General features: G+C 40.3%; 1 protein-coding gene across 3 annotated transcripts in view; it reads left to right on the plus strand.

The window, feature by feature from the left end:
- Window positions 1–19,010, plus strand: part of RNF144B (ring finger protein 144B) — a 219,947-nt gene that overhangs the window by 144,745 nt on the left and 56,192 nt on the right. For all 3 annotated transcript variants that reach the window (XM_049884727.1, XM_049884719.1, XM_049884709.1), the window contains one exon: window positions 8,834–9,034. In XM_049884727.1, coding sequence (XP_049740684.1) covers window positions 8,870–9,034 — 165 coding nt within the window. In that variant the 5' untranslated portion in view covers window positions 8,834–8,869. The remainder of the gene's footprint in view (window positions 1–8,833; window positions 9,035–19,010) is intronic.

Genomic DNA, 19,010 nt, shown 5'->3' on the forward strand with positions numbered 1-19,010 from the left:
TATCACATTGAGGGGTTTGAAACTAATGTCACAAAACAAAATGTGTTGAATGGGGAACATTAAATTGTTGAATGGGAAACTAATTTGTTCTGTAAACTTTCAACCAAATCACAATAAAGTGTTTAAAAAAAAAAGAAAAGAAGGAATTGAAAACCATTTCATTACTGTCATATTGTAGGTACATTCCAGAATGTTCAGTGATGAGCTTAGTTAATCTGTCCCAGTAATGATGAATTTCTTCATTCTTTTCTTATCTACAAGTGTGGACTTTTACCAAATCTGTTTTTCCAGGAAAGACATTAGGAAGAGCTTTTAGCAACCATTCATACATGTCCCTAGATTCACATAAAAGGTCTTTGGTGGACTGACCAGATCTGAGAAGTAAGATGCTTCGGGATAATGCCATCCAGCCACCTCCATTCATAAGTGGGCTTCCCCTGGACCCATCAATATGTGAATGAATTGGGAAAGGTCCAGTAAACTGGGTTGATAAGTATAGACAAGGATTCTAAATACCTCCCTGAATTTATGTGAGTCTTCTTGAAGGCTTGGGATATCCTTTACTATGGCTCTTAATTCTACCTTCGTCTAAGGGGTGAAACTAACTCCTGGACAATCCCCTGAATGCTCAGGTGGTTTTCTCTTAAAATGCATCTCAGGTACAGGTTTATACACAGTGCCTTCCTCATTTGGAAAGAAAGGGTGTTCAGATAGACAAGTGTCGTATGAAGGAAGGGGAGGGTAGAGAGGATTGAGAAGTTTAGGTGCAGCAGGGAGAGCAGAGGGGACAGTAGATGATGCCAAAGTATTAGAAATAGAGGTGTCAAGTTCTGTATTCTGTTTGGTTAGTTTAGAAACTGTATCTTTTAGACTAGCCATTTTGCTTTTCTGGTTTATTTTAGAAGCTTTATTACCAATTAAAATACAAGTTCCATTGGGTCTGTTTAATTCTGGAACCCTTCGGTTCTAATTTATTCTGCAAAAAGGATAATTTAGAGAGGTCAAAGGACCACCAAAAGAGGCTGGGTATTTTCTAAGCTGTCTTTAGTTAGTTTATGGCATTGGCTTAAAAAGAAACAAGTAGCAGGACTGTAACGTTTGCTCATAAATTGTGCAGGAGTCTTGAGGAGTATTCTCCATTTTTGGATTTGTTGTTACCCATTTCTCCGGTTATCCAAAAGTGCGTACGAAAACTATAGTCATAATACCCAGACTTGCAAGTGGAAAATCTTAACCTGAACCTGCAAGTGGACAAGCAGTTTTAATCAAAGTAGCCAAACCTGCAAGCGGAAAATCTTAACCCAAACCTGCAAGTAGATGAACAGTTTCTCTAACAGTATCCTGGTAGAGGGAGCTCAAAGCTCACACGTAAATGAATCAAATCAAGAAGAACAGGAAAACAAATCCAGGCCAAATTAAGTATGAAAGTAAGCCAATAATAATTTAAAAAGTAAGCCAGCAATATAACTCAGTGTCTCAGACACAACAAGTGGAAGCTCAAAATCCAAGAGGTGCTCAGCCAGGTGGCTCCAAAAGGTTTGTGGAAAAAGGAGAGTCCAGTTGACTCAGTTGCATCCAAAGCCTGATTTACTGGCTGTCCAGGTGCCTATGGAGGAAGTTATCTTTGGGCCCCGTTTTTTCTCTACGTAAGGTTGCTATGAGTTGGAATCGAGGCGACAGCAATGGGTTAGAGGTAATTTGGAGGCCTGGTGGCACAGTGGTTAAGAGTTCGGCTATTAACCAAAAGGTCAGCAGTTCAAATCTAGCAGCTGGTCCTTGGAAGCCCTGTGGGGCAGTTCTATTCTGTCTTATAAGGTTGCTCTGAGTTGGAATCAACTCGATGGCAATGGGTTTGGTTTTTTTGGTTTTAGGGGAAATTTGGCTTAGCCACCATAGTAACATGTTTAATACCATGTCTAACACCTGCATGAGCTGAATAATCTCTTCTTAACATTGGCCATTTCTAATTACAAGTTCATCCTTAAGCAGAGCAGGTGGGCAAAACTGCATTTTTCTGTAGAATCACTTGTTTCTATGTCAAAGATACAGTGGAAAATTTTACAGAGGTGATATTGTTGTTGTTAGGTGGTGTCAAATTGTTTCCAACTCATAGCAACCCTGTGTATGATAGAACGAAACACTGCCCGGTCCTGTACCATCCTCACAAACGTTGTTACGCTTGAGCCCATTGTGTAGCCACTGTGTCAATCCATCTTGTTGAGGGTCTTCATCTTTTTCGCTGACCCTCTACTTTACCAAGCATACTGCCTTTCTCCAGGGACTGATCCCTCCTAATAACATGTTCAAAGTATATGAGACATAGTTTCACCATCCTTGCTTCCAAGAAGGTGATAGACTGCATTTAAAATTACAAAAACGGAGTCACTTAGGATGAGAAGGGATTTGGCCTAGACCTTAGCCAGAAGTTTTAGTCATGCCAAGAGCCTGAGTTTTGGAATGCTGTTCCTCATGGTTAATGGCTGATGATGGTCAGCACTTCACTAGACTCAGTACTATTTGAGTCACTAATTGCTTCTAGTAAGAACATGAACCATCAGGAAAATATATCATCCATTATAATAGGCATAAGTGCCAAGGCCAGCACAAACTAATTTTCAGATTGTGTTTACTGGGTTAGTTACTTCCCATGTCTTTCTTAGCTGGTATTGGGAGATCTTTCCTAATAAGGCAGAGATGGGCTATTTAGATTGCTGTTTCTTTCTGCCCTATTAGTGGATGGGCTTTCTAAGAATATTTCTCCATTATACAAGGCCATTCATCAGCCTTACCTCCCCTGACACCTACCCTATGAAAAACTTTCCTTCTGCCAGCTCACTTCTGTAGTCACACATTCATCTCTCCAGTCCAGCTGCTGCTTAATCTTTCATGGGCATGTAAACATTTTGAGAGTATTCATGTGTCTCTTCTTCTGTTTTGTCCCTTATTCTTGGGTAACTCCTAGACTTTCATAGCATAGCCTGGAATTAAGATGTCTCTACTGATCAACTTGATTTTTACGTACATTAATCTTCCATTACATCAGTGATATCTGGTTGACCCATTTTGGTGAGTCAACCAGATACTATAGCTTTCCATTCTTCTTAGTCTCTTAGTCTCTTTAGGAGAGTTTTATCAATTTATTTCAATGTTAAAGTTTTTTTTTTTTTTTTTGCAGAATGGTATAAAAATTCCTAACTAGGTAAATATGCTAGTAAAATATGATTCTTTCCATTTACATTATTTTTTTTATACGAGGGAGAAGCTATTATGACTTTGAATAGTAAAACAAGCCTAAACTACATTAGTGAAAAATATTTTGAAATGTTGGCTCTCCCACCCTTTGCATTTTTGGAGCAAATTGCATTTTCGAGCCACCAGCAGAATGTGAAAATTCCTTCCACACCCTGCATTTCCAGCTCAGCTTCTGAAGTATTCCTTTTTTTGGCAATTCTAATAAAAACACATAAGGGAAATAGTGACTTTCCTAGCAGATAGTACTTGCTTTTTCTCTTATAATGAACACTTTGTAGTGCAGGAGACACTCGTAGAATAGGTAGGACAGCTGGTTCTCCTTTCCTGGGTCTTGGGTGTAAAGTCATATGTTTTAAAGTGGCCTCCATCCCTTGTCTCCCCCAGTGAGTCTGTGCTGTTATATGGTTAAGTATATTCAAACTGAGATTCCCTGGGTGGTGTAAACTGTTAAGCGCTCTATTACTAACTGAAAGGTTGATGGTTCAGACCCATCCAGAGGTACCTCAGAAGACAGACCTGGCCATCTGCTTCTGAAGGGTCACAGCCTTGAAAACCCTATGGAGCCGTTCTGCTCTGCACACGTGGAGTCACCATGCATTGAAATCGATTGATGGCTGTTAACAACAACAACAACATATTTAAGCAAATAATATTCTTGCAGCTTGGATGGAGTCTGATTATGCATTTCTCACCCTGCGATCCACCTTAAAAAGTTTAAACCTGAAAGCAGTAGTCAGTTTCTCTTCTTCCCAACCTACCCCTTGGATTCTGTGCCAAAATTCTTCCTAAGGTGTTCTTGACACCCAGTGAGAGGCATGGTCACATCTGTAAAAAGTGGAAAAGCAATTATAATTGGTACCTTTTAAAATCAACTGGGTGACTTTAAAAGGTAAAGATAATAAAGCCGAAACCCTTTACCATCAGGAAACCCTGGTGGTGTAGTGGTTAAGTGCTACGGCTGCTACCAAAGGGTCAGCAGTTCGAATCCGCCAGGTGCTCCTTGGAAACTCTGTGGGGCAGTTCTACTCTGTTCTGTAGGGTTCTTATGAGTCGGAATCGACTCGACGGCACTGGGTTTGTTTTTGTTGGTTTCTTTACCATCAAGTCAATTCCAATTCATGGTGACCCCATGTATTAGAAAGTAGCATTTTCTTGGCTGTAATCTTTATGGAAGCAGTTCTCCAGGACTTTCTTCAGCAGCACCTGTAAGTGGATTCAAACCACCAACTTTTAGGTTAGTAGATGAGCACAAACCTTTTGGACCACCCAGAGACCTTTTAAAATAGGGTGCCTAATTTGTCACTTATTTTAGGAAAAAACGTGAGGTATGAGGTAAGACAAATTAAGCAAACCTTTGAGAGTGAGTTACCGTCTCGCTGGAGGGAAGACTTATTCTAAAACTTGGAGGGACATGGGAGTTTATTGCCAGTGTACCTACAAAGGTATGGCTTAATGAGAGGGACAGGAAGAGCTGTGAGTCTGTTATCAGCCCCCCTGTGGATAGCCTTCTGAGCTTCATGCCATGGACTAAGAAGTTTGGGTAGAGGGGTGGGTTTCTACTCTTGGTGGTTTCATGTTGTACAGACCTGGTCAATTTATTGATTGGTTAATTTTATTGTGGTAAATATATATATAGCAAAATTTTTGCTATTTTAGTCATTTTCAAGTATACAGTTCAATGACATCAATTACATTTACCATGCTGTGCTTCCATCTTCATTATTCTTTTCCAAAAGTTTTTTATCACCCCAGACAGAAACTCAGCACCCCTTTCGGACCTGGTAAATCTTAATAAGACATAAATGAAGAACTACTAGAAAACCTTGAAACCATTCACAAACATCACCTCTATTGTGAGAGAATTCTCCAGAGAACTGCAGAATTCTCATGTTTACTACTTGATGCGCTTGATTTCCAGTGAATCAATGGTGAAAGGCTTTTTTTGTGTGATATTCTTTTTTTTTTTTTTTTTAGGAAGTGCTCACCATATGTCATTCATTTTTAAAACATTCATTGTTCATTTTGCCAAAAGTGAATAACCAAAGGGCTGGTTTTCAAACTGTGTGTGGTGAAGCCCTAGGCTTCTGAGATGGTGCTCCGGAAGCAACTGAGGAAGAGGTCAAGGGAGCCTGGGCCATGGGCTTCTCCTCTTGCTTCAACTGGAGCTAGTCTACTTTTTGCTTACGATTTATAAAATTCCATTGCTTTAAAAATGTTCAAAAGCCACCACTTTAGGGAATAAGTGTTACTGTACACAGAAAAAGAAATTGCTTTTTTTTTTTGAAAATTCATTTTGGATTGTTCACATCCTGGAGAAGTGACACATGTAACTTCTTCCCTGTGCCCCGCTGAGTCACAACTACTGCCAGAGTAGAATGCACAGATGATTTTTTTATTTTAGAGTGTAAAGGGTTTGTTTGTTTTTTAACTTTGATTTCATAGCCTCTAATTTTAAGCATGTCACTCAGGGAACCCTGGTGGTGCAGTGGCTGCTAACCAAAAGGTCGGTGGTTCAAACCCACCAGCCACTCCATGGGAGAAAGATGTGGCAGTCGGCTTCCGTAAAGCTTACAGCCTTGGAAACCCTATGGGGCAGTTCTACTCTGTCCTGTAGGGTTGCCGTGAGTTGGAACTGACTCACTGACAATGAGTTAGGCATGTCACTCACAAACTAAGGATTAAAAACTTAGGAATGTGGCAAGAGACAACATTATGTTTCAAACCACCTTGATTAACACAATTTCTGGTTTTCCCTTGAAAAAGAAGAGTCTAAGAGGGGAGTCCAGTTCTGTCCTCACATCTTTATTTTTCAAGAGCATATTAGATATTTGGCCTATTTAATGTCTGTTTCTAAAAATATTGATTGAGACTGTGAGAAATACTTGGCTTTCTTGAAGGATACCCAGGTCTTGGAGTTCCTGGGTGGTACAAGTGGTTAATGCACTCAGCTGCTAACCAAAAGGTTGGAGGTTGGAATCCACCCAGAGGTGCCTCGGAAGAAAGACCTGCCGTTCTACTTCTGAAAAATCAGCCATCGAAAACTCTATGAAACACAGTTCTCCTCTGACACACACGAGTTACCATGAGTCAGAACTGACTTCACGGCATCTGGTTTGTTTTTTTTTTATTGCTAGGTTGGAACAACAAGATCCACTTTTTACGAGCTACAGTACAGCCAGGCATGCTCTTAAGTGTCTTTGAAATTTGTGGTGTGGTGGTGGCTCTGGGCCATCACATTTCCCATCTTCCGTACTCAGAAAACATTTACTGGCTACATTTCTTCTTGTTGATTGATTTGAGATTTCTTCTTCTGTGGGGGAAGATTATTCAGAGTATGTCATAGTGGCCGTGTTGAGAAAGTTGTTGAGCAGTTGGGGGAGGTTAATGGGACCGTGTGTGCTCTGGAACTTGGGAGTCAGATAAACAAAACCAGTGTTAGTTGCTTAAGCATCAAGTGGGAAGAGGAAAGAGGTAAGACCCTTCACTTTTACTCCTATATTGGCGCTGTGACTTTTTAAACCTCAAAGCTTGAATTTGAAGTGCAGGTGGATTTGAACTTAATTTGCCCTTCGATGATAGCTCATCAACAGTTAAACAAATATGGACACCATGCCTTAAACTGTATTGGGGTTTTCCCAAGAAATATCATACTGAAAGACTGAGAAATCATTAGTTAGCTTCTGGTTTATTTAGTTTAATCTAGTCTTCTATACTTCTTAGAGGGTAGGTTAAAAGTCTGTAACTAACTCTTCCGGTTACTAACCCGTAACCCGTTGCCGTCGAGTTGATTCTGACTCTTAGCGACCCTGTGAGGACAGACTAGAATTGCCCCATAGGGTTTCCAAGGAGTGCCTGGTGGATTCGAACTGCTGACCTTTTGATTAGCAGCCTTAGCTCTTAACCACTGTGCTACCAGGGTTTCCTTATGGTAACCAGAGTTAGTAATTGTTGACTCTTTCTTGTATGACATTAAGAAAGTTAGTGTGGGCACACTGACAAGCAAAAAGCTCATAGTTTTATCTTTCCATCTAATTCAACTTGTTTTTTCCCTTGTTTTAGCTCTTTTGTATCTATATATAGAAACTTAAGCCATTTTCGGGCTGAATAGCAAATACCATAACTTAAGTAACTTCTGTCCAGAAGTTGGGAGAAAAAGAATCTGGCTCTTGCAGGAGGAGGAGGGAGTAATTATAATCATTTCTATGGAAGAATGTATGAGAATTGGCCACACTCTTGAAAAAGAGTAAGAACTGTAGGATTTTGCTTTTATTTAATCAGCACGTGAAACTTCCTGATGTGGTATAAAATATGAATATGCTATATGCTAGAATTTCCTTAAGAACAGTTTTAGGTTTACAGAAAAATTGTCCAGAAAAGAGAAAGTACAGACACTCCCATAGACTCCCACTCCCCCTGTACTCTTTCTCTTATTATTGACATCTTATATTTGTGTGGACATTTGTTAGAGTTGATAAACCAATATTGATACATTATTATTAATTAAAGTCCATAGTTTACATAAGGGTTCATTCTGTGTTGAACAGACAAATACATATATCGTGTGTCTACCATTACAGTATCATACAGAATAATTTCATTGCCCTAAAAATGTCCTGTGCTCTACCTATTCAGCTCTCCTCCCTTCCCTTTGAGCCCTTGGCAACCACTGATCTTTTAACCTAACTGTCTCTATAGTTCTACCTTTTCAGAATGTCATAGAGTTGGACTCATGGTTTGTAGCTTTTTCAGACTGGCTGCTTAGCAATGAGCATTTAAGGGTCCTTCAGGTAGAGGCAAATTTTATTCCTGTACAACTTCAGTGATCCTTAGGGACGTCATCTCTTTCTCTCTCTCTCTTTTTTACCCTCTATCTCTCTCGCTTCCCTCCTCCTTCTTCCTTCTCTCTCTCTACCTTCCATGTAATATCCAGTTGTGAGGGAGCTGTGGTATAATGGACCAGGCACTGGATGTGGCCCCAGAAGATGGAGGTTGAAGCTCTGCTCTGCCATCGACAAAATCTAAGAACACTGACAGGTTATTTAACTTCTCAGAACCTCAATTCATCTATGAAAGGAAGAGAATAGTCATCATGGTTACAAAGAATTAAATGCAATAATGGACATGAAGGAATGTGTGTAACATCCATACGCTATTTTTGAGGTTTTTTTTAGTCTGTTGAATTCATTGCAGTGCAGCAACTCCAGATGGAGTGCTTGTGCATTAAAAAAAAAAAAATCTGTTCCAGTCAAGTCGATTTCAACTCAGAGTGACCCTACAGGATAAAGTAGAACTGTCCCACAGGGCTTCCAAGGAGCAGCTGGTAGATTCAAACTGCTGGCCTTTTGGTTAGCAGCTGAGCTCTTAACCACTGAGCCACCAGGGCTCCGCTTGTACATGGTGGTCTTTTAATTCCTATAGTTTACATGCTATTAATCAGGACAGTGAGGTCAGCTTCTATTTCTGGCAACCTCTCCTAGAGACCAGTGAGGAGGTGGCTTTGCTCTGCTGGACCTTAAATGTGTTGGTTAAACGATAGCTCTATCAATGGATATAATATCTTTTGCTTTGCACCTTCCTATAGGGATTGAGGAGGCTGAAGAAGTGTCCAGTCAGGTGGATGGACTCAGTTGGTAGGCTCCACTATCTCACCATGACTGCCGAAAACTCGACGCCCAGGGACCTGGCTCTGGCTCCCCTGGTCACTTGCAAACTCTGCCTGTGCGAACATTCTCTGGACAAGATGACCACCCTCCAGGAATGCCGGTGCATCTTTTGCACAGCTGTAAGTTTTCCTTGATGCATGCTCCTTGTGAGAAAATACAAGGGGAAGCATACAAGCATAGGACGCATTTCTGAGGCTTAGTGAGAAGTTAGGGTTTGCTAATGTATGATCCTCCTTTGTAAAGCATTTAAATCTGTTTCCAAATTTGTCTTGAGTGGTGAATCAGATATTTCCTGGTTTTAGGCAAAGTATAATGTGTGTGAGTGTGCGTGTGTGTGTAATTTAATTACTGGTTGAATAAGCAGAGTCTTTCTGTCCTTAAGATTTTAGCTAAGGAACAAAACAGTAATTTTTAATACTCCCAAGTTAACTACCATCTATGAGAAGCTCACCAGGTATTTTGAATGATGGAGAAATCAGGTAGCAGTTTACTTTATGTACTGAATTTTCTTTCATTATACTTGCTCATTTCCTACAGAGGACATAGTGTACAAATGTTTTACGATATCCTATCTCTTTTTTTATGCTATTTTCACAATATACTGAATGCTTCTTATTCCACAAAATAGAGAGAAACCATAGAGATGTCCGGGATCAGGCTTGTCACTCTTGTTCGGGAGCCAACATCCACAACCTTTGTTACGGAGTTTCCCTGGAGGTTCATCCCACCACCACCGGTTGCCGTGGAAGCGGCTCTGACTCAGGGCGTCTTCATGAGTGTTACAGTAGAACTGTGCTCCACAGGTTTTCAATAGCTGGTTTTTCGGAAGTAGATCGCCAGGCATTTCTTCTGAGCCCTTCTGGGGTGAACTAGAATTGCCAGTGAACCTCCAAACTTTCAGTTGGTAGCTAAGCGTGTTACCCTAATAACCGAAACCCAAACCAAGCTCATTGCCGTTGAGTCAATTCCAACTCATAATGACCCCATAGGACAGGGAAGAACTGCCCCTTGGGGTTTCCAAGGCTGTAAATCTTTATGGAAGCAGACTGTCACATCTTTGCGACTGGTAGGTTCGAACCACCGACCTTTTGGTTAGCGGCTGAACACTTAACCACTGTGCTACCAGGGCTCCTAAGCTAATTAAGGGGTTAGAAAAAAGGAGAGCCAATTAAGGGGGTCAGGAGTGCAGGGCTGAGGGGTGTTGCAGTTTTAAGTAGGGTGGTGAGGACTAGGCCTCACCCACAAGTGACTTTTGTGCTGGTGTGTTCTCTTCCTCATCTGTGTCAGTATGTGTTACTCTAAAGGAAGTGAGGAAATAGCAACTTCAGTTCCGTTTGGTCTTGCTTTGTTTCTAAATGCTTATTTTGAAAAATTATTATGTCTCTGACTTTCTCACATGTTTAGGTCCCCCCCTCCCCCATTTAATTCTTGAAACAAATGAGTCAGAAGCAACACTTGGCCAAAACCAGGTTGAACATTTGGGTTTGAGCGTTACTGATGTTTAAAAGCAGGATATGGAATTCTGGTTTTGCTATGGGATTTAATAGTGCAGAATTCAAGAATGTATTAAATATGCATATCAGTGTTGGGTACAAAAATACACAAGTGGTGGGTGATGGTTGCACAAAGTGATTAATGTAATTGATATCACTAAATTGTATACCTGAAAAATGTTAAATTGACAAATGTGTTATGTATATTTTTACCACAATTATAAAGAAGAATATACCAGCAAAACTGGGTTGTATTTCATATTCACAAGGAGCTAAGACTGGTATCATATTGTTTGGTAGCTCTTGGTTCCTAATTAAAAATAGCACAGCTGTGATAGATATATTTACAACAAAGACAAAAAAAAAAAAAAAGAAAGTAGGTGCTGAGACTGCCTATGTACAACCAGAAACCTCATGAGATTTGGTTTCTTGGTTTGGAGGTTTAGGGTCATGGTTTCATGGGACATCCTAGTTAACTGGCCTAATAACATGTCTAGTCCTGTTCTACCTCCTAGTTTGATGCGTCGTACCTGGGGTCCTAAAAGGTTCCAAGAGGCCATCCAAGCCACCACCATTAGTCTGGGACATCAGGGAAGAGAAGGAGAGTCAGGAATAGGAGGAGGATATAGAGTATATGGCTAATTACCTCAATGAAAACTGCTTACTTTGCTATGAGAACAGAAGAACTGGATGGTGCTTGCTACCATTTCTGAACATTTTGATCAAGGATTCCATAGAAGAATCCTGATCAAAAGGGGGAATATGTAGAAGAGAATTGCAAATTCTCATAGACTCCAGACTTTCTGGAGCCATGAAGTTTGGATGAACCCCTGAAATTATTCCCCTGAGATAATCTTTAAACCTTAAGCCAAAAATATCCTCTCAAGGCTTCTTAAAACCAAGCAATCCTTTAGTTTAACTAGTAAAAATCATCTGCCTTGAGTATTATACTCTTTTAAGAACTATCTATATAGGCTCAAATTGACAACAGCAACTCGAAAGATTAGATGGGAACCTTAGAGGGCAGTGAGTTTATGTTAATGGGAGGAAAAACCCAGAAAAGGAGGGTGAGAATGGTGGCCCAAGAATGTAATCAGTGTCACTAAATGGTACATGTAGAAACTGTTGAAATGGTATATGTTTTGCTGTGTATATTCTCAACAACAACAAGATAAAAAAATTTAAAACAAAACAAAAAACGAACATCAAACAAAAAAATAGCACAACTGCCTCTCATTTCTCCTTTAGCAATTTGGAGGTAGTACTTAAAAAAAAAAAAAAATTTTTTTTTTTTTTTTTTACTTTGTACCATTAGATAATTGTGCCATTTAGACTCACACTTCCTCATTGTTGAGAAGTGCGCAAAAACAAAGTTAAATGACTGGGTACTTTTGGTATCCCTCCAGCTTTAGAGTTCTTTGTGCCTATAACTGTTATCCTTCCCTGGCTTCCTATTACCCCCTTCTCTATTATCTGCTAAAGTAGTAAGCTTGTGTATGTACAATTAAGTTAGTGTCTGTAAATTTGCAACTGAAATCAGCTCATCTGAAATACTGCTTTTATTTTTTTTCTCTTTTCATTTAAAAACTATTTTAAAATCTAATTCCCTCCCTCCCCCCTCCCCCCCCATTTTAATTTTCATTCAATTTGAAGATATCAAATGTGTTTTGGGTTTTCAAGGCTAAAAGGAAATTTGTGATGTTTTCTGATATGCCATGTACTAAAAACAAACAAAAAAAAAACCCCCAAAAGGTCAGCAGTTTGAATCTACCAGGCACTCCTTGGAAACCATATGGGGCAGTTCTACTCTGTCTTATAGGGTCGCTATGAATCGGAACCGACTCGATGGCAATGAGTTTGGTTTTGGGTTCTTCTGGCCATATACTACTGACTTCCAGATTTAAGTGAGTGGATGAAATCTCCCAATTTTTGCCTGGGTGGGAAAGGCTTCTTGTGCTTATCATATGGGAAATCGTTTCGCTAAGATTTTTTTCCCCCCAGAGAAATGTCCAGTTATAAACGTGCTTCCATTTGACATGGTGCTATACTCTTCTCTTTTCATGAAGCTTTGAAAATATTCTTTCCTTTTCCTTTCTTCCCTAAGAAATATCACTGACCCTTCTGCTGTGAATTTAAATTATTTTTGTTCTCAACATCACCATGCTCTGATTCCAGCTCTGTCCCAACTCTGTTGTGTGATTGGCAGGCAGTTAAATCTTTTTGGACCTGTGGTTTCTCGTTTGTAAAGAGAAGGTGTTCAGACCTGTGACAGTGTTCCAGAACTGTGGTGCAGTGTACTGTGGGAATGGCAAATGGACAGATGGTGAGTGTCTGACTTAACCAGCAAGTGTTAGCCCACTCATTCCCTATCTTTAGGGAGAATTGGCCTTAAATGAAGGAGCCCTGGTGGCGCAGTGGTGAAGCACTAGGCTGCCAACTGAAAGGTCAGAGGTTCTAACCCACCAGCCACTCCATGGGAGAAAGGTGTGGGAGTCTAATTCCATAAAGACTACAGCCTTGGAGACCCTGTGAAACAGTTCTACTCTGTCCTATATGGTCGCTATGAGTCAATTGACTTGACAGCAATGGGTTTTGGGCCTTTAAATGGGTGTACCCTATGATAAGTGTGTTTCATGAAGCACCACCCTAGAAACAGAGATAACTTTTGAATAAAGTGGTAGTCAAATTAGTTTGGAATCAACTGTGTTCTCTATTGGCTCTTGGGGGACATGATGCATATTTGCATTTTAGAGGCTCTGCAAAATCCTATGGTTTAGAAGGAAAGCAGAGAGACCCTGCTTAACTTCTGAGGAAGCATTTCCACTTGACCATGCAACCTGTTTTAGTGGCACACTGATTAACATCCTCATATCCAGTGTTCTGAAGGATGCTGCTTTCAGTTATTTCATGTAGGTAATTCTTGATTTAAATGACACCTAGAGAAAGGAATGTGATGGACATTGCATCAAATAACCCATCAGTCTATCTAGTTTCTTGTTTAAGGAAGCTGAACATGCTCCATTTTTGGAAATGGTTTCTGTTAGACTTTTTGCTCAACTCTAATATTCCGAAGAAAGTGTAGCATAAAGCAAGAGGAGCCGAATCTACCAGACAAAAATAGACATGGCTCCCACTAAGCCAAACCAGATGCTGTCAAGTCGACTCTCATGGTGACCCCCTGTGTGTCAGAGTAGAACTGTACTCCATTAGGGTTCTTGAGGCTGTGACCTTTCCGAAGCAGATTGCAAGGCCTTTCTTCTGAAAGAACCCTCTGGGTGGGTTCAAACTGCCCGTCTCTCGGTTAGTAGATGAGTGCTTAAATGTTTATGCCACCTAGGGACTCAATGACTGTCGCTAGCATGACTGAAATCATAGATCATTAAGTGGTGTCTTAGTCATCTAGTGCTCCTATAACAGAAATACCACAAGTGGATGGCTTTAACAGACAGAAATTTATTCTCTTACAGCTTGGGAGGCTCGAAGTCCCAATTCAGGGCATCAGCTCCGGGGAAAGGTTTTCTCTGTCAGCTTACAGTTTAGGAGGAAGGTTCTTGTCTCCTTTTAGCATCTGTGGGCTCAGCATTCCTTGGAGATCTCCAGGTGTCCTGGCATCAATCTTCCCCTGGGTCTAGGAAGTTCTCAGAGCAAGGACCCCAGGTCCAAAGGATACCCTCTGTTCCTGGCTCTTCTTTCCTGATGGTAATGAGGTCCCTTGATCTCTGCTTGCTTGTTTAATCTCTTTTATATCTCAGAAGAGACTGACTGAAGGTACAACCTAATCCTGTAGATTGTGTCCTGCCTCATGAACATACCTGCCTCTAATCCTGCCTCATTAACATCGTAGAGGTTAGGATTTACAACACATAGGACAACTATATCAGATCACAAAATGGAGGATAATTACATAACACTGAGAATCATTGTCTAGACAAGTTGACGTATATTTTGAGGGGACACAATTAAATCCATAACAGATACATTATGGAGCCAACAAAGTTGATATTGTGGAGTTACAAAGAGAGATGTTGCAGGATTACTTGTTCTAGTCTGAAGGTTAAATATCGTAGGGTTGTTAGTCTACTAATTGACGCTATGCAAAAATTCTCTCTCTTTTCCCTGTAGATTTTAATTAATCAAAATATACAAATTCAGACTTCCCTTTTCTCACTTTTACAACACATTTCTAGATAATAACACACAATTATAATTGAAGTGAAAAAGATTTCATGAAAGTTAGTTATCAAAGCAGTAAAAATGTGAGGATTTTCTCTCTTGTGAGCAATATTTGCCTCTCTGATTTATTTTGGATGCTATTTCTGTCAGCCATGAATTAAGGAATCATGAAAACACAATTGTTGCTTGTCTTTGTAACCTAGATAATTTCACCTGAAAAGAGTTGGTATGTTGGGCATGGTCTATTTACTTTTCAGATTAAAGGCAGGATGTGCTGAGCAAAAAGAAAATAAAGTCCAACCATGTTCTTGCCATTTTCCATTACGTTTTGTTGGCTCTAAGTAGTTAGACCTCCTTTTACTATTCATTTGCCTGAGCCAAATGGGTTTTCCAATGTTTTAAAAGTGAGAGGAAATATAAAACTTTTTAGACCAAGTCCTTATTTCTCTTAGGGCCTGTTGGGTGACCTTTAAGAAAAGCCCACATATGGCCTTGGAGACATTTTCAATTTGAGAAGATTGTAGAGTGAGCGTGTGTGAGTGCACATGTGTATGTGTGTGTGAGTGTATGCACGTAGGGGTCGGTAAATTTCACGCTAAGTAAATTACCTGCAATGGTTCTTTCCTGTATTCTAACTGATATTTACATTAGGGAAAGGGAATGTCATTTTCCTACTCTCACCTCCATTACTCTTTGCAGTATAGCATAGTGGTTAAGAGCACAGATATGGAGACAGGATGATCCAGACTTAATACCAGGCTTTGCCATTTAATGGTATATGGCTTTGGGCAAGTTCTTTAGCCTCTCTTAACCTTAGCTTCCTTACCTGTAAGGTGGCAGAAGGGAAGAGATGGTAATTTCTATCTAAGGGTGGTGGTGGTATTGTTAGCTGCCATCAAGTTGGCTCCCAACTCATGGTGACCCTGTGCACAATGACATGAACACTGCCAGGTCCTGTGCCATCTTCATGATCGGTTGCAAGTTGGATCATTGTGCTCTGTAGGGTTTTCGCTTGCTGAATTTCAGAAGTAGATTGCCAGGCCTTTCTTTTTCATCTGTCTTAGCCTGGAAAAGCTCCACTGAAATCTGTTCAGCATCATAGCAACACATAAGCCTTCACTGACAGACAGGTGGTGCCTGCACGTGAGGTGCATTGGCTGGGAATTGAACCCGGGTTTCCCACGTGGAAGGTGAGACTTCTACACTGAACCCTCACTGCTCCTCAAGAAGGCTGCTGTTAGCTGCCGTTGAGTTGGCCCCTGACTCATGGCAACCCCATGTGTTACAGAGTAGAACTGTTCCATAGAGTTTTTTTGGCTATAACATTTATGGAAGCGGAACACCAGGCTTTTTCTTCCACGGAGCTGCTGGGTGAATTTGAACCACCAACCTTTTCAGATTGCAAACCGCTTGCACTATCCACGCTCCTTCAAGAGGGTTATAGGCGGGCATCAAATGAAAATTCCAGTAAAGCATTTAGCACAGTGTCAAGCCCATAGTAACCCAAAACTAAAACCAAACCTGTTGCTGTCAAGTCGATTCCGACTCGTAGTAACCCTGTAGGACAAAGTAGAGCTGCCCTATACAGTTTCCAAGGAGTGTCTGGTGGATCTGAACTGCCGACCTGTTGGTTAGCAGCTGTAGCTCTTAGCCACTATGCCACCAGGGTTTTCAGGCCCATAGCAAGTTGGCATTATTATTATTTCTTTCGTTCTTAAGTTTCATGAGTATACTGAGCTGGTCTATCTCTTAAAATGCTTTAGAGAAAGGAAATTCTATGAAGATTTGGCTGGCTTCCTCATTTGCCTTTCATAAAAAGTTGGATATATAGGTGACTTTAACCTCACTGCTATTCTGGGATACCCACAGACTAGCAATTAGGGTAGACAGAAAGAAATTTCTCTGTTGGATTTGTCCAAAGTCTGCTACAGCTGGATGCTTAAACTGAAGATCTCTAGAAGCAGGAAAAAACAAAATCAATACAACTTTGAAGGTAAATCCAGTTGCTGTTGAGTCCACTCTGACTCAGGGTGACCCCATGTGTGTCAGAGTAGGATTGTACTCAGTAGCGTTTTCAGTGACTGATTTTTTGGATGTAGACCTCCAGGCCTTTCTTCCAAGGTACCTTTGGATAGACTTGAACTGCCAACCTTATGGTTAGTAGCTGAGCATTGTTAACCATTCGCACCATGCAGGGACTCCCTGAAGGTAAATAGATGAATACATTTCTGATGGAAGTAAAAGAGTGAAATGGAAGACTGTCTCAAGCTACCACTTATTTAAGACTGCTTACTTTACTCCCAAGAAGAATATAGTAATATAATTACTTGTTGACCTCATATGTTTGCTTGTATTATTTTGAATACCTTTTATTCAGATTATTCTGGAACTGCAGGAAATAATGAGGCATCTTTCTCCAGGCCAATATCATAGACTAATTTTCTGTCCCCATCTTCTTGTCCTATGTCTTGCCAACATTTCCTTGCCTGAAGCTCACAAATTCTTTAGCTCTCTGGGTTCCCATTTCAAAGATATTGTCTTCTATTACTATTAAATGGACAGAAATAAATTCCACCAGTTCAAACTTCTATTATCCTATTGCTTTCTGCTACTAAAATATGCTGGCTTGCATGGTTAATTTTACGCTTTTCTTTAACTTTGCCTTGGGTGAGCAACAGTAAGTCCACAAATTTATCTTTGTCTTTGCCTGCAAAATGACTTCAATATACTTGCTGTTTATACCTCTTAAGAGTTTTAATGATACTGCTATGATGGTGTTTGTATTTATCAGTCAAATTGCTAGTTTAAAATACCAGTTTTTTTAAGTATACAATTCAATGATTTTTAGTATTTTTACAGAGTTGTGCGACCATCCCAACCATCATCACATTCAAATTCAGAACACGTTCATCATCCCAGGAAGAAACCTTGTACCCGTTAGCAGTCCTGTTTCCCCCCCATCCTCTTAGCTTTAGAAAACCTCTAATCTATTTTCTGCCTCTATAAATTTGCCCGTTTTGGACATTTCACATAATTTGAATCATACAATATTTGGTTCTTTGTCACTGGCTCCTTTCACTTAGCATACTTTTTTCAAGGTTCATCCACGTTGCAGCATGTATCAGTACTTTATTCTTTTATTAAATTTGTTAGTAGTGATAAATATATATGTAATGAAACATTTGCCATTTCAACATTCTTCACATGTACAGTGATAATGTGATCATACTCTGTTTTTCCCCTGACAGTGAAGCTGCTGCAGGGTCAGGTGGTATCTGAGAAATAAGAGCAAATTGTAGTAGCATGAGAAATGGATTAGAGATGACTCAAACAGGAGCTGGCTTCCCAGACCTATGATCTCATGCATGCCTAATGCTTACCATTTATTTACTCAAGGAAGGTAGTCAAATGTGGCATGAGAGCAGGGAGCAGCAAGAGAAAACCATACTATTAAGGCCCTAATGACTTTGTAGAGGGCAGTGGTGGTTCAGTGGTAAAATTCTCGCCTTCCATGCAGAAGACTGGGTTCAATCCCTGACCAATGCACTTCCTGCACAGCTACCACTCATCTGTCAGTGGAGGTTTGCATGCTGAACAGGTTTCAACAAAGCTTCCAAACTAAGACTAGGAGGAAAGGTCTGGCAGTCTACTTCTGAAAATCAGCCACTGAAAACCCTTTGGATCACAATGGTTCGATCTGAAACTGATCATGGGGAAGGGACAGCATTTCATTGTGTTGTGCATGGGGTTGCCATGGCAGCAGCTAACTAAAATAGAGAAAGGAAGCTAGCAGGCAAATGAAGGCCCCCAGTAGAAGAGTCAACAGGAAAGGCCACGTGGCTGAATTCTCTTCCTTACAGCTGCTGACCCAGAGTCATTTCAAGCCCAGAGACTTCAGCCAAACACAGTTTTGGCTGATGAGTTTCATGCACACTGATAGAGGTAGAGAAGTTAATCAGAAACATAGTGAAACCTCAATGAACTTCCCTCCTTTCCAGCCCATTGACAAAAGACTTTTTCCTTACTCCCTTCTTTTTAAAGACTTAATTTTTTAACTATAAACATAATCCATACCTATTGTAAAGCAAAATGAAAACCTCAAAAAGTATTGAATATATCAGCAATTTACTTCTACTGACCTCCAAACTCTTTCCTGGTGTATAAACAAATATGTAAACAAATACGTGAGTATATATTCATACATATCACTAAATAGAGAAATGAGGTCTTTTATCTATAAACTCTTTAACTTGAATTTCACAAATTTACCAATGTATTGTGGACATCCTTCTGTAAGGATTTAAGTGTTGTATAGTGTCCCTAAGGAGCCCTGGTGGCACAGTGGTTAAGCACTTGTCTGCTAACTGAAAGGTCAGTGGTTTGAACCCACCAGTGACTCCACAAGAGATAGATGTGGCAGTCTGCTTCC

The sequence above is a fragment of the Elephas maximus genome, chromosome 1 (genome assembly GCF_024166365.1).
Source record: "Elephas maximus indicus isolate mEleMax1 chromosome 1, mEleMax1 primary haplotype, whole genome shotgun sequence".
Taxonomy (NCBI): domain Eukaryota; kingdom Metazoa; phylum Chordata; class Mammalia; order Proboscidea; family Elephantidae; genus Elephas; species Elephas maximus.